Genomic DNA, 15,738 nt, shown 5'->3' with positions numbered 1-15,738 from the left:
ATGGTGCCTCCCACCCCCAATCCCTCCAACCGCCGCAGCAGGATACCATGGTCGATGGTATCAAAAGCCGCCGAGAGATCTAACAGAACCAGGACAGAGGAACATTCCCTGTCCTGGGCCCTCCAGAGGTCATCCACCAACGCGACCAAAGCTGTCTCGGTGCTGTATCCGGGTCTGAAACCGGACTGGAACAGGTCCAGATAGACAGTTTCCTCCAGGTATTGAGGAAGCTGATATGCCACCACACTCTCAACAATCTTCGCCAAAAAGCGAAGGTTGGAGACTGGACAATAGTTCGTTAATACAGCTGTGTCCAGGGAGGGCTTCTTGAGGAGGAGCCTCACCACCGCCTCTTTCAAGGCGGCGGGGAAAATGCCCCCCAACAAAGAAGCGTTGGTAACTCCCAAAAGCCAGCCTCATGTAACCTCCCGTGTGGCCAGTACCATCCAGGAGGGACACGGGTCCAATAAACATGTGGTGGGATTCAACCTACCCAACAACCTGCCCATGTCATTGGGAGTCACAGGATCAAACTCAGCCCAGATAACACTCTCAAGACTCATCCCCGCCATCCCACCCGGATCTATCCAGTGTCCAGTCCGTCCCGAATCTGAGCGATTTTATCATACAGATACTGTACAAAATCCTCAGCATGCCCCTGTAAGGGGTCCTCCCGAGCCTCCTGCATAAGCAGGGAGTGGATCACCCTAAACAGGGTGGCTGGGCGATTATCTGCCGATGCGATGAGTGCGGAGAAATAGTTATGCTTCGCTGCCCTAATCGCCACTAGGTAGGTCTGAATATATGACCTCACTAGTGTTCGGTCAGGTTCGGAGCGGCTGGACCTCCAAGCGCTCTCTAGGCATCTTTTACGGCGCTTCATCTCTCTCAGCTCCTCGTTAACTATAGTGGTTTTATACTGAACAGCCATAAGTTGATATATGAATGGCCTTGATTTATCCAGGATAATAGCATTAAAGAGACCTTGGAGCTCTTCTAGTCCACCCTTTGCCCAAGCAAGAGACCCTATATATCAGGACTGTCAAACTCAAGTCGTCATGGCATCATCATATGATGTATTGGGATTTTTTTTTCCCCTTTGCTAAACCGAGTGTGGCCAGTGTGTGACACGGGACGCGAGTTTGACAGCCCTGCTATATATCCTACCAGACAAATGGCTGTCCAATCGCTTCTTTAAAACTTCTGTGATGGAACACACACAACTGAAGACTACTTCAGCTTCAACCACAACAATACACGAGCACACAATAGATTCAAAGTGAACTGCTCCAATCTTGATTGTAGAAAATATGACTTCAGTAACAGAGTTGTTAATGCCTGGAATTCACTACCTGACTCCGTGGTCTTATCCCAAAATTCCCAAAGCTTTAACCAAAGACTATTTACTGTTGACCTCATCCCATTCCTAAGAGGTCTGTAAGGGGTGTGCATAAGAGCACCAGCGTGCCTCCCGTTCCTGTCCTAATGTTCCCTTTGGTTGTATTCAATTTGTGTGGTTATTTCATGCTTATACTAATATATATTGTTGTGTTTGACAAAATAAATAAATAAATACGTAAATAAATAAATAAATAAATAAATACTTCTGAAGGCGAGCCGTTCCATTATTTGATCTCACTGTCAGGAAATTTATCTTTAGGTGTAGGTTGGCAAGTTTCCATCCATTGTTCTTGTCCTGCCTTCAAGTGCTTTGGAGAATAAGTTTACTCCCCCCTCAGATATTTGACCATTGTTATCATGTCACCTCTAGTGCTTCTCTTCAGTAGACTAGACATACCTAGTTTGCACAGCCATTCTTCATAAGTTTTAGCTCCAGGCCTCTAATCATCTTTGTTACTCTTCTCTGCACTCTTTCTAGGGTCTCAATATTTTTCTCTATTGTGGCAACTATATTAATGGCTTCCTGCTATGCTATATATTACCATGAGTACTACTGAACACTTCCAAAGTGATCATAATCTCTTTGAGACAGTGTATTAATTCATATCTGAAAGAACTTGTCCAGAATTGTTTATAGTATGTGGGATACACATTACACAATTAGTCACTGTAAAAATATATATAGAAATGCAGAATGGCAAATTCATAATGAAGTACCAAGGAAGAGAACAGAAAATGTCCTGAAGGGCTTACATGCACCCATATTCTTGACATCCAAACTCAAATATCGGCACTATTTTCAAGAACAGCTTCCAGGCACCATGTTCAGTCGTATTATTTTAATAAGAATTGGGGTTCCCCAATCCTCACTTAGTTTCATCCCTCTTAGGCCAACTGTTTTAGTAACAGCTTCTCTATAATACAGCGGTCACCAACTGGTGGTCCGTGGACCACTGGTGGTCCATGAGAACATTTTGGTGTTCCACAAAAAAATTATTTGCATTTTTTATCTTGCACTAAATCAGAGGCTTCAAACTATGGCACCTGGGCTGGATATGTGCAACAAATATTTGTGTTCCTGCAGAGAGTCTCCCCCTTTGGGGTCTTTTTGTGTGGGTCAGAGGGGGGCAGAAATTCCAACTTGGGGTCTGCTTCAGCCTCCTGGTGTGGAGCAAATGCTGGAGGGAAGAACCGCTGGTGGCAAAGAGCAGGAGGGCCTTGTTCCAGTGGGACTGCATCATGGCCTGGAACTGGCTGACCATCTCAGCTTGCTGACTCTCCAGGTGCCTGTACCTGGCCTTGCACTCCCATGGGGCTTCCCTCTGCTTGGAAAGCCTATGCTCGTAGTCCTCAGTGAGATTCTTGTGCTGAGCCTCCTCCTCAGTCAGATCCAATTTGAACTGAGCTGTTTTGCCAACTCTTTCTCATGGTGGCTGCTTAGCTCCAATAACTGCTTCCTGTTGGGACCCTAAGGACCCTGGGCAGGCAGATGAGGAGTGGCTGGGAGAGGAGGAGTGAGTAGAGGCCGGTGAAGCACCCCTTGACATGAGTGACAGCAAGTTGGCCACACCCACCCCATCACATGACCACCTAGCCATGCCCAGTCAGCCAATCATTAGGCAGATCATATTAGTGGTCTGCGGGATTTAAAATTATGAATTGAGTGGTCCCTGAGGTCTAAAAGGTTGATGACTCCTGCTATAGTATATCCTTCAACTAATGATAGTGAAGCTAACCAAGGGAAATGTTACTGTGGTGCCACTTATGTAATGAGGCCAAAGTAAACACCATCACATAAAGAATTAGCAGATGTTGTCTATGCAGGCTTTAAACTGATTTTCAATCATTTAAAGTTTTACAGTACATTTATTTCCATCTTATTTCTTCAAAGATGTGTGCTAATCAAGTAAACAGCCACATACCTAATAAGTATCGAAGCTGCAATATGACTATGTATAAAACAAAATAATATAAAATCTGCTGAATTTTAATCTTCCAATTGTTCTTGTATTTAACTATTTATAGTTTTTTTTAAAGTTAACATTGGAATTCAATCAATTTAAAAATAGATCTCAACTTTAGCCTTTTTTTTTTAAAGTATTTTAAAAATAAAGACGTGATTATATGCAGAATTGTTCAAAAACAGGTTTTTGGTTGTACAAATATTATTAATTTTTCCTTAGGATTATCACTGGCAACATAGCCAATAATTCTCACTGAATATGATAATTCATAAATGTATAACTATCTGGAAAACGTTACATTCAGAATTTTCATGCTTCCAAAATTAACTTCGAACCATAGTGGTGCAGTGGTTAGAATGCAGTACTGCAGGTTAACTCATTGCTTACTCCAGGAGTTTGATTCTGATTGGCTCAAGATTGACTCAACCTTCCATTCATACAGTATTGGTAAAATGAGAACGCAGATTGCTAAGGGCAATATGCTGACTCTGTATACAGCTCAAAGAATGCTATAAAGCACTGTGGAGCCGTATAAAAGTCTAAATGCTATTGCTATTCAGAATCCTTTCAGACTTTGTGCAAGCAAGGAATCATACTGGCATGCATTGAAACAGTGTCCTGATGAACCTGAAAAACAAACATTACTGCTTTAAGATAATCAGTTCATAAATGTTCATATGATTCTTAAAGCAGCAACACTTTTTTTCCAGTTGCAAGAAGAGCTGGAAAAATGGTAGACTGCTGTGATTAACTAACATGAAAAAAGAAAATAAAAGAATGTAAGGAAATTAATAATTAAACACAAGCTGTACTGATCTGGACCAGATAAAATCCATTCCTAATTTGAATTCATCACTGCTAAATTACCAATAATTTACTCAATAATTAAGCTTTAAAAAGCTATATTATATTGAAATGGGCACTTAGAAATTATTTTTAACTGTTTTAATTGGTTTTAATGGTAGAATTATTGATTGATTAGTTTCTGTTTTAACTACGTGAGCCTCCCAAAAATCACATGAAGTGAGACAGACAGCTATATTACATAAATAAATAAATTTGTATTACAGTAGACAAAGATGCTGTGATAAAGCTAAAAAAAACAGCATTTAATACATTGGGTGGTCTTATATAATTAACATTTTAATTCAGGATGATAAAAAGTACAGAAAATATAAGTAAAACATAAGATTATTTTTTTTTGTAATTGTTTTCATGTACTACCATTTTCACTATTGATTACAGCTGTTTTAATAAGTTTACTATTTCCTTCAAAACATTGTCTTTGGAAGAAGATGTATCCCAAGGTGATATGTGTTTCAATTTAATATAATTTGTAGATAGTTAGGTAATTTAAGGATAAGATTCCCAAATGTAACTGCTATTGCACAGCAATTATGCAAATTATAATTATACATATAATATATCTACAAGATCTGTAAGAATCTCCCACAGAAAGAAAATTTATCTTATTGACAGTAGTTATCTACATTTAGGTTAGCTTAAAGAAGAACCAAAGAAAATATGTGACACAACCTTTACATGAATGGATATTGTTGTTTTATGTTAAGTACAGCAGTGCTTCCAATATTGCTGGTAATTGATTTCTAGAAGAGACAAGAAAACCTGAGAATATTTCCAAGATCTTGAAACTAGATTACAAGGGTCTTTATCAAGACAGAAAATATTTTCATCTCTAAGCAAGACAAGTGGTCAATATAATATTAGTAAGTTCAATTCCACATATAATTTCTAATTACAACAATGAATTTAGAGCCAGGGCATAGCTAGTAAAGGTAGATTTAAGGTATAGTGTATTTTTCTCTTATTATCATTCTCCATTTTTATGGCAAATTTTACACATGTCATAACATAAACAATTTCCATATTTATAGAATTTAGACATTTCTTACGTTGGAAAGATTAAAAATGCTTTCTTAGCTTTTCCTCTATCAATGCTATTGCTAAATCAACTCCACAGAAAAGTGATAATTATTGTACATTTACAAAAATGGTCTTGTTAAATTGTCAGAACTTATTATACTTATTATCTACTAGTAATCAAGCACAATATGAAAATCTAATAAATTATTTGCTTGCAATGTTTTCAATATCAAATATAATACTCTTTTCTTAAGCAAGAAATCTACCCATGAACCTTGCTGCCAATTGCTTTTCAGGAGATTTGCACAAATTTTACATGCTAAACTAGGAATGCCTACATGATATGGTCAAAATAGTAAACAGAGTCAGTATGATATAGTTGTGAAGAGGCTGACATAAAAACTAGGAGACCGTAAATTCTAGCCTCACCTTGGGCATGAAAGCCTGCTTGGTGGCTAGCTTTGGACTACTCGCTCTCTCTGAGTCAAACTCTTTTTATGGAAAAAACAGGAGGCAGGTGTATTAGATATGTTTGCCATCTTGAGTTGACATATAAATATAAACAAATAGATAAAATAATCTAATAGTAAAAATAATGATCATGGCTATGGAAGTACAACTAAATTTCCATATTTTTCATGTGATAGACATGAATAGATTCTTGATTAGTTGTAGATATTGCAACTTTACTTTTTTTCTTAATCATGCCCTGTAGATATATCTGTTAAATACAGCTCATAAAGTAGACTTTTTAAAAAATCTCTTGTTTTAATCTTTCTGTACCAAACAGTAGTAATGGGTTGTTGGATTGAACCTCCTACATATGTGTTTGCTTTGCAAAGAATATATGCACGCAGTTTCATCATTCTACATAAAATATGGTGTCTGGAAAAACAATTTTTTTCATATTGTCTGAAAGATACTTATGCTGGGCTATCCTTTAACATATTGATGTTAATGTTCAAGCTTCCTTCTGTTTCCTGAAACTTTGAAAAGGCCTTCACAGGCCCATCATGCATGGTTACCCAACAAGTGAGTTTTGAAAGAACTGCAGCAAAAAAACTGGCAATGGCAAAATCCAATACCAATAAAGTTTCTATAAGCTATAATGTTATTTTGTTCTTGCTGGTTAATATCATTTTGATTATTTTAGGCAGTTTCTTTCTATGGCCAAGAGGCATGAAGCCGCCACAAGAAATAGATGATACCTGAACTACAAAAATATCAAGAGAAAGACCAAAAACATTGAGTACCCTTTTATAGATGTACAGAAAAAAATTACAGTGGACTTTGGAAATACAAACAAGAAAACAGCATCCAGATCAGCACTTGATAGTTAAATAAAATATGGTTATGCTAATCCTTATAAGCTAAAACACAGAGAAGAGACAGCAGTGATCTCCTAATTAATTTATGCCAGTAGAAGTCAATAAAAAAACACAGACCATCTCAACAAAGTCAAGTAGAATTCAAAGCATGATTTTGACAGGAAAACAATTTACAATCAAGACTAGGTACAGAATGTCTGTAATCAAATCCAAAGTACTTTGCTCTGCCTTTTTTCAAGGAGGAGATTTAGTTGTCAATTTGTAGTACTTACCATATGTAGGTCGTGGGAATTGTTAATTTGATAGGAAAAACATGGTTATAGCCTCTGTACTCCAGAAATAAAACCTAATTGTAACCATTCTTCTTCTTTGCTATGCAATTATATAAGTTGGAGGTCACCAAGATCAAATATTTATTAAAGAGTAGATATATTTTTGCTTTATATGCAACATTATGAGTTCTCTTTCACTATTATATCCAAGATCCCCTCTCCATTTAATTCAGTTCTTTCATAAACAAGAAAGTGTCAGGCATTTCTAACTGAATGAGAAATGTTACTTAAGATTTTCTATTTCAGCTATCACTACCTCTTCAGAAGCCTATTCATTAAACATCAATCTTCTGATGAGAAGAATTTTCTTGTTACCGTGACTGTCTTTCTACTTTAAATGATAGGTGGGAAATAGTTGCATTCAAAAATAAGGATTCTTACCTGCTACTCTGACAACATCAGCAGTGGTAATACCAAGAGAATTTGGGTGCACTTTGAAGGTCACAGCTGGCCCCAATATGCTACAAAAGGGAATTAAAGCAAAAAATTGGTAACCAAGAAAGATTAAAACATATATGTGTCCAAGGATAACCATACCTTTTAAGTTTTCTTTCTTAAGTACAAAACTAAAATGTGTAAAATCATTTTTAACTCTCTCCCTAAAATTAGAATGCATAACTTCATTGCAAATGGTGGGGGGAACATAATGCAGGGCCATTTTGATTCAATTTTCATTCATTACAAAACAAAAATCCATCTTGCCTTTAGTTGTGGCATTCTCTGATGGACTTCCATCTAAATATTAACCAGGTCTGATTCCATGCTGAAATTGATAATAGTTTTTGAAACAAAATACAATGACATCAATGTATCAATGCTGTGTGTTTCAACACATTATTACATAAAATAAGTTATTTTATATTAATGGTTATATGCCAATTATTGTCTATTCCTTGAATCATTTCTTCAACGATATCATGAGGATGTTATGTCAGGTTATGTTATATAGTCATTATTACTGTTGAGAAGAGATCATTCATTTTTCACCATTGAGTTTGAGATTGTCTCTGCCTGAGACAGGAACCAATTTTATTCTTTTTTTAGTGATGTTCTTTATAAGAATGTATTCACCTATACCCATACAAGTTGATGTCTCCCACTTAGGTTTATTTTCTTCCTTTTTCAACCTCACCCCTCCTACCCTTGTTTTAGCAAATAATCAAAAGCCTCCGATATCCATTTCATTGATGGCTTTTAATGGAAAGTTCAGAAGGCAGAAATAACATTATGTCCACTCTTCGCTTAATTTAAATTCCATAACTTATTAGGACAGTTACTACAGAGTGGCAGTGGAAGATTATTTTAGATTCACAATATTTTACATTGCTGTTCAGTATCTACATGAAGATAAAACAGTCAGTCATTCAGAAATGTTGAGGTAATGACTTCAGAATACAGATGATACTCAGCTCTATTCATTTTTTTACTCAGATCAGCAAAGCTGTGCAAATGCTTGGCATCTGCTTGCAGGTTATGGTTTGTTTCTCATTAAAGGTAATGGCTCCCCTTTCCAGTCATGTCTAGGGGGCAGTGCTCACCACTATTTCCTAGTTGAGAAAGACAACATTGTCTGAAGACACTTCCATGGTCTTGTCACTGTATTATTATACACCAAGGCACACAGAATGCTGTTATAATCCCACCAAAGTGATATCTATTTCTCTCCTTGCCTTTGCTTTCGAACTTCTAGGTTGGCAGGAGCTGGGGCAAGGAACAGAAGCTCACCCGATCATGGGATGCTCAAATCTCGAACCCAGATTGTCAGCTTTCCAGCTGACAAGCTTAGTGTCAACTCACAAAGCATTTCTAGTCTGCTCTCAAATTGCCATGGGCAGCAAGAGGGGAGCACATTTCATGCATACCTTCTTCCAACTTTAGATCTCAGATTACTAAAGCCTGCTTGTGAGTTGTGTTTCTACAGCCTGCAGGAGTGTCTTGTTGGAGAATGTGATTTATGACCCAGACTGAGAGAACGGGGGAAACAGGACCAAAGTTGAGCCTTAACTTATGTGCGGCAGAATAGACTTCACTTGAGTAGATGTTGACATGTTGCTCCTAATAAAAAATTGGATTTCTTTTGAAACTTGGCTCGAGAATCATGAGTTAATTAGGGCATCTGTTGGAACCTTGACACGGGGGCCAATAAACGGAAGCTGGATTTAAGCATGTCAGAGTTTCTGTGTATAGATCAGGGGTGTCAAACTCACATTGTCACGGCAGCATCACATGATGTATTATGACTTTTTTCCCATTCGCTAAACCAGGTGTGGACATGGCCAGTGCATGACGCATCCGGCCTGTGGGCCATGAGTTTGGCAGCCTTGGTATAGATGATTATCAGGTTAGTAATTAGGAATCTGGCTTATTATACATAATGTAGCATTCTACCTGAAGGGACAGATGGATGGTTTGAGAATCTTCCAGTCAAAGTACAGGGGGACTCAGGGTCAAGGAATACTCTGGCTAGTTTCAGTTTATTCTTCATCTATTTCCCACTGATAAAACATATTTTAAAAACCTCACAGTTGGATTACTACACTATTCTTTATCTAGAACTACTTACTTGTTTAAAAGCTGATGCAAAGCACATGTTCATTTGCTAATTTAACTGCAGTTCCTAACTGCATTTAATTGTCGTTCTTAAAGAACTACACAGGTTACTTGTGAGTTATTAGGGCTAATTCTCGAAAACTGATGTGAGTTTATGAAACCTTAAGTGGTCCAGAATGTGTGGTGTCCTGGAGCCTAGTTATACTGCACTGATGTACAACAGTTTATTGTTAGATTTGGAATTTTGTGAGCCAATTGAAAGCAGAGCAGTATCACCCAACACACTGTTCAGAGGTTTGGCAGTAGTGCAATAAAGCCAGTTGAACTAGCTGGTATATATTTATAAGCACACCACTATTCAGAATCCAAATGTTTAAAATACCACCTCCCAGAATATCACCCAGTCCTCCTTGTAGTTCTGCTAAGGGATTGAGCTCAGAGTGCAGCAGACAAAAGTGCTACAGAATCCCATTTGTGAGCACAAAAATCTTCCTCCATTAGTACTCAATTCTTAATGATCACATTGGTAAATCTACTCAAGGTTGATATATTCCGAATCTGGCTCTTTAGATTTGCTGGCTGAGGAATTCTGGGAATTGAAGTCCACGAGTCTTAAAGTTGCCAAGGTTGGAGATCCCTGTTTCACATTATGTTCCCAGAATATGGTAACAGAGCTTCATCATTTGGGTCTCAAGTGAGAATTCTGGATTGATTTGTCCTATAATCTGTTGTTGTTTTTTAGTGGGGGGAGCGGGTTGCTATCCCTGATAGTTTCATAATATATAAAACACAATCCTTTTTTGTACCAACCATATTCTTAGCATATATGTCACCAACCCCATCAGTTTCTTCCACCAATTTATTGGGGGCCACATTCTGACACATGGCATCACTAATATCAACAGCATATACTCTATAAAAAAATCTTATCCAATTCAAAATTGCAATACTGTGTAGATAGTTATGCTAAAAAGAAATATAATAAGGTTATTATGAAATTATAATTTACTTATTTCTAGTGTCTAAATGTTGTTTCAAGGCTTATTTTCTCAAAGCTTTCACATTGCAATAAAATTATTACAAAACTTGCTATAACGAATTTTAACCAAAAGCATCTTATCTTCCTATCAGCCATGGCTTAATTTTGAATAGAAGAAAATTTTAGAAGATATAGCCATACCGGTAACGTTGCTAGCAATTTATAATTAGTTGATTTATGTGAGAAAGTCATTTATATTAATTTGAAATTCTTCCTTCTCCGTTTCTCTTTAAGCAGCACAGCAATGTTAGCATTAGCATTCCCCTAATTCTAACGCGAAAGGAAAGAATATGAGTTTCTCATCAATGACCAAATTGAAAAGCAAGATAACTTGAGTGGGGAGCATGGGTGCACAATCAATAGAAAATTGTTTGCATCATTTCAGTTGTAGGCCACAATTAAATTTATAAATGAGACCACTTTAAGTACTTATAGATTATGGATTGAATCTCAGATGACCACACTTCTTCCTCATGTGGATCCTCATTAATAAAATATAAAGGAAGATTGTAGTCAAATGAAGTGACAGTCTTGCTATACCCCCTAGTGGAAAAGAATTTAAGAAATATGTACTGAAGACATAGCTAACTTCCAGAAGGAAGAATTTTAGGCGGAAGGAAATAACATGGTTTTAAAATTATATCTTCAAACATCATGATTAGATAAGAAATGAGACCAGCTTCTTGTGTTCTGAATAGTTATGTAGATATGTGTGTACATAGCACTCTCATTCTCTCTCGCTCTCTTTTGCTCTGTGTGTGTGTGTGTTCCAATCCATCTGACACCATGAAGTGTGTAAAATCACTTATTTCTAATTATCTAGAAAAATATGAAGGACTTATAGTAAGTATTGGTTAAGTAGACATTTCATGTTTAATTAAATGTCATTTAGCTTTCTTGCTAAGGCAATTCTTTTTATAGAATGATAGCAATTTGGGTAGTGACATTTTTATATTGTATATTAGGTACTGTGGAATTTCACTTAGATCAGGGGTAGTCAACCTTTTTATAACTACCACCCACTTTTGTATCTCTGTTAGTAGTAAAATTTTCTAACCGCCCACCAGTTCCACAGTAATGGTGATTTATAAAGTGTATCATCGTCTGCGCATGCCTCTCGCGCATCATGGATTGGGCTGGGGGGGGGGTGCCGGCTACCAGCTCTGCTTGTCTGTTATAGCTGAGTGGTGTGGAGGGAAATGCGAGAGCTATTCTGGGACTAGACTCTTTTGTTTGTAGTTGCACTATAGCGCCATTTAATTTCACTTATGTAACGTGAACTAAACTTATGCGCGGGCGATACAAATAGTATATTTTCAGAAATTTAAATTGACACAGGGAATTTTATGAAAACCTAATGAAAATGTTTTTAAATAATGCTATGAAATTTTTTTAAAAAGTCAATTAAATTAAAAAAAGGAAAGTGCTTCAGTATCGGACAAAACCCCTACCGCCCACCATGAAAGCTGGAACGCCCACTAGTGGGCGATAGGGATCAGGTTGACTACCACTGACTTACATCATGAAATAAATTAATACAATCTCTTTAGCCAAAAACAAATAATACACATATAATCACTTTTCCTATTTCTAAATATGGACTTGATGTAAGGAAAAAGAAAAAAGAGGATGACCAGCAACAAAGATGATGGATTTAACTGGAGATGGATACAACATTGGAAGCTCTGAACAAGTTGGATACAGATATATATGGAAAAATCTTGTGATGAGTAAGAGTTGGCACTGACTTATTAGCACCTAATCAATAAATCAACAAAAACATTAAAAAGGAAACATACATTTTTATTCTTTCTAAAATATTGCTTATTTCTATTAAATTTTACAACTAGGTAAAATTAGCAAAAATAAATTTAAGACATAGCAATATCACTGAGACTTATATACCACTTCTCAATGCTTTACAGCCCTCTCTAAACAGTTTACAGAGTCATCATATTGCCTCCAACAATTAGCATTCTCATTTTACCAACCTTGGAAGGATGGAAGGCTGAGTAAACCTTGAGCTGGTGAGTATCAAAGTGCCAAACCGCTGGCAGCCAGCAGTCAGCAGAATTAGCTGCAGTACTGCATTCTAACCACTGGGCCACTATGGCTCTTAAATATAATTTCAGTTTTGGCTTTAACCAGTGGTGGTATTCAGCCGGTTTTATCCGGTTCAGGTGAATCAGTAGGGGCGACTGTGGAATGCTCCACCCACCCACGGAGACATCATGATGTCCCATTTTTCCATGTTTTTGGGTCTCTGTGCATGCACAGAAGACCTTGCGCATGAATGGAAGATGGGTGCAGACATTTGGAACCGGTAGGGAAGATAAGTAAATGCGACCCTGGCTTTAACTATTCCAGTTAAATAATAATAGATTGTCTTGATTTTTCTAATTTGTAACTTCTTTTAGCTACATATTGAGCGTGAAAGAAGGAGAAAATGGGCTTTTCACAATCAGAATACCTATTGATATAATTGACTCATGAAAAGAAGTAGATACTTCTTATACTGTGAAATTATCTATCTGAAATATTCTGCAGTAATCCCTGTTGATTAAAACTCTGAAGATTACATTATAATTATACATATATGAAATTGATTTTGAAGGAACCAAATTAATCTCCAAAACTGAACACTATAACAAGAGAATAATTATGGAAGCCATCGAAATAGAGAAACACCCCCACAACATGAACAAACAGGATGACACCTCCCGCCTACCAGACATCTGGAAACTAACCTTAGTCAACAAACTAGTCCCAGCCATGAAAATGGACACCGGACCCAGGATAACACATAACGCCACCACCAATCAACCTCACCAGATTCAAACCCAAACCCATCCCACAGACGAAACACAACACCCATCCAGAAGCCAGACCATGCTGGCACCACTGGCTGCTGTACCCCCCTCCGATCCCCACACAAAGCAAGTTGATGCACGCCAGGAGCACATGACAAGACCTCGGACTCGGAGCCAAACCAAAACCCGGGATGTTGCATCACAGCCATCTGCTCAAGACATCACATCACAGAACTTCAGAGGGCACAACACCAAAGCTCAGGAACAAAAGACTAGGACCACACCCACACAGGATGCTGCAAAACAGCCAACCAATCTGCAAACACCCACTCCATCTACCAATCAAGATGCAACCACACAGCCAACCAACCTGCTCACAGCAGCACTCCCCACCGAAAGCACCAGCCTGAAAATGATGAGTGAGACCTTGTCAAAATGTTGCCAAGATACTCTCAACCTTATACAGGAAAAGACCTGAATATGCCAAGACCTACAAACCTATACCCGTGAAAACCTACGAAAACATATATATACATATCTATAATTAAAATATATAAATACGGGAAGCAGTATGCTCCCTCCCATATTGGGGCAGACCAGGTGCTTCAACAGAAACACACACACAAACACACATATAATATAAATTAATATAAATTAGTTATATTAATTATAATATATTATTTTAATAATAAAAAGTAACAGTAACTTTATCAAAATTGCAATAGAAGCAGTTGAGAACTAACAACAGCAACATTTGAGTTTTATACATTTGCAAGCTTGGTTACATAAACTGGTTTCACATCAATCTGCATACAAATTACCAATAATATCTTTAGATGTCCATCCTTATAATCATATTTGTACAAACACACTTTGAGGGAGATGAAATAGTCTTGAAACATGAAATATTTTAAACACATTAAAATATGTTTTGTGTCATAACCTATCTGCATGCTGAAATGCAATATTAGAATCTGCACGAATGAGTTTTATTAAATGGTTATCAGATTATTCAGATTATTCTATATAACAAGATGACAGTCAAACCAAAGCCTATACAGTAGTTCTTGACTAACCACCACAATCAAGCCCAAAATTTATGTTGCTAAGTGAGATATACATTAAGTAAATTCTGCTTCATTTTATGGCTTTTCTTGCCACAGTTGTTAAGTGAATAATTGCAGTTGTTAAGTTATTGATGTGATTTGTTAATTGAATCTGGCTTCCCCATAGACTTTGCTTGTCAGAATGTTGCAAAAGGTGATCACGTGATCCTGGGACACTATTTATTTATTTATTTATCTATTTATTTATTTATTTATTTTTTATTTATTTTGTCACAACATCATATAAAAAGATTATATAGTATATAAACATATATATGAGTAAATATTAGGAGGTATAAGCATCAATATATATATAGGAAGAAGAAAAGAAAAACAATAGGACAGGAACGGTAAGCATGTTTGTGCGCTTATGCACGCCCCTTATGGTCCTCTTAGGAATGGGGTGAGGTCAATAGTAGAAAGTTTTTGGTTAAAGCTTTTAGGATTATGGGAAGAGACCACAGAGTCAGGTAAAGTATTCCAAGCACTGATGATTCTGTTACAGAAGTCATATTTTCTGCAATCTAGATTAAAGCGGTTGACATTAAATTTAAATCTATTGGTTGGTCTTGTATTATTGCAATTAAAGCTGAAGTAGTCTTTTACAGGAAGGACATTACAATAGATGATTTTATGAGTTAAACTTAGGTCTTGTCGAAGGCGACGGAGTTCCAAGTTTTCTAAGCCTAGGATTTACAGTCTTCATAAAAAAGAACCAATTGCTAAGCATCAAATTTTGATCATGTAACCATGGGGATGCTACAAGCATCATAAGTGTGAAAATTTGATTCAAATTTGTAAATTTGAATAGTCATTAAGCAAACTGTAAGTCTAGAACTAGCTATATATTTCCACTCAAATACAACCTGGTAACATAGCAATTCAAAATACAATTTTCAGAGCAATCCTAAAGGCATTTATCATATAAACATTTCAAGCACATGGAAAGAAAGAAAGCTTCATGAAGGTTCATATGTTGCTTTTAGAAGCTGTCTGGCTTCAAAAGCTATTGCTTTTGAAGAGCTAGTGCTCTTATGCCTTGTTGATAGCAGTGGTGGCATTCAGCCGGTTCTATCCAGTTCCGGCGAACTGGTAGTGGTGGTGGCAGGAAGCTCCGCCCACCTTCTTGGATGTCATCACAACCCGTTTTTGAAGGTCCTGCACATGCCCGGAGGCAGAGTGTGCGAGCAAAGTGGCCACGCACACATGCGTGCTCCCATTTGCAAACCAGTAGCGAAGATAAGTGAATACCACCCCTCGTTGATAGGCATATGATTGGCCATTATTAGGAACGATTAGGCCAGTAGGAACCATCGATAGAAAC

At 37.2% G+C, this 15,738-nt stretch overlaps 1 protein-coding gene across 1 annotated transcript in view; it reads right to left on the bottom strand.

Annotated features, from left to right (window-relative positions):
- Positions 1-15,738, bottom strand: part of PTPRN2 (protein tyrosine phosphatase receptor type N2) — a 925,005-nt gene that overhangs the window by 552,160 nt on the left and 357,107 nt on the right. Inside the window, exon 11 of the mRNA XM_058179748.1 lies at positions 7,291-7,370. Coding sequence (XP_058035731.1) covers positions 7,291-7,370 — 80 coding nt within the window. The remainder of the gene's footprint in view (positions 1-7,290; positions 7,371-15,738) is intronic.

The sequence above is a fragment of the Ahaetulla prasina genome, chromosome 4 (genome assembly GCF_028640845.1).
Source record: "Ahaetulla prasina isolate Xishuangbanna chromosome 4, ASM2864084v1, whole genome shotgun sequence".
Lineage (NCBI taxonomy): Eukaryota > Metazoa > Chordata > Lepidosauria > Squamata > Colubridae > Ahaetulla > Ahaetulla prasina.
This window is presented reverse-complemented; position numbering and strand designations above follow the sequence as displayed.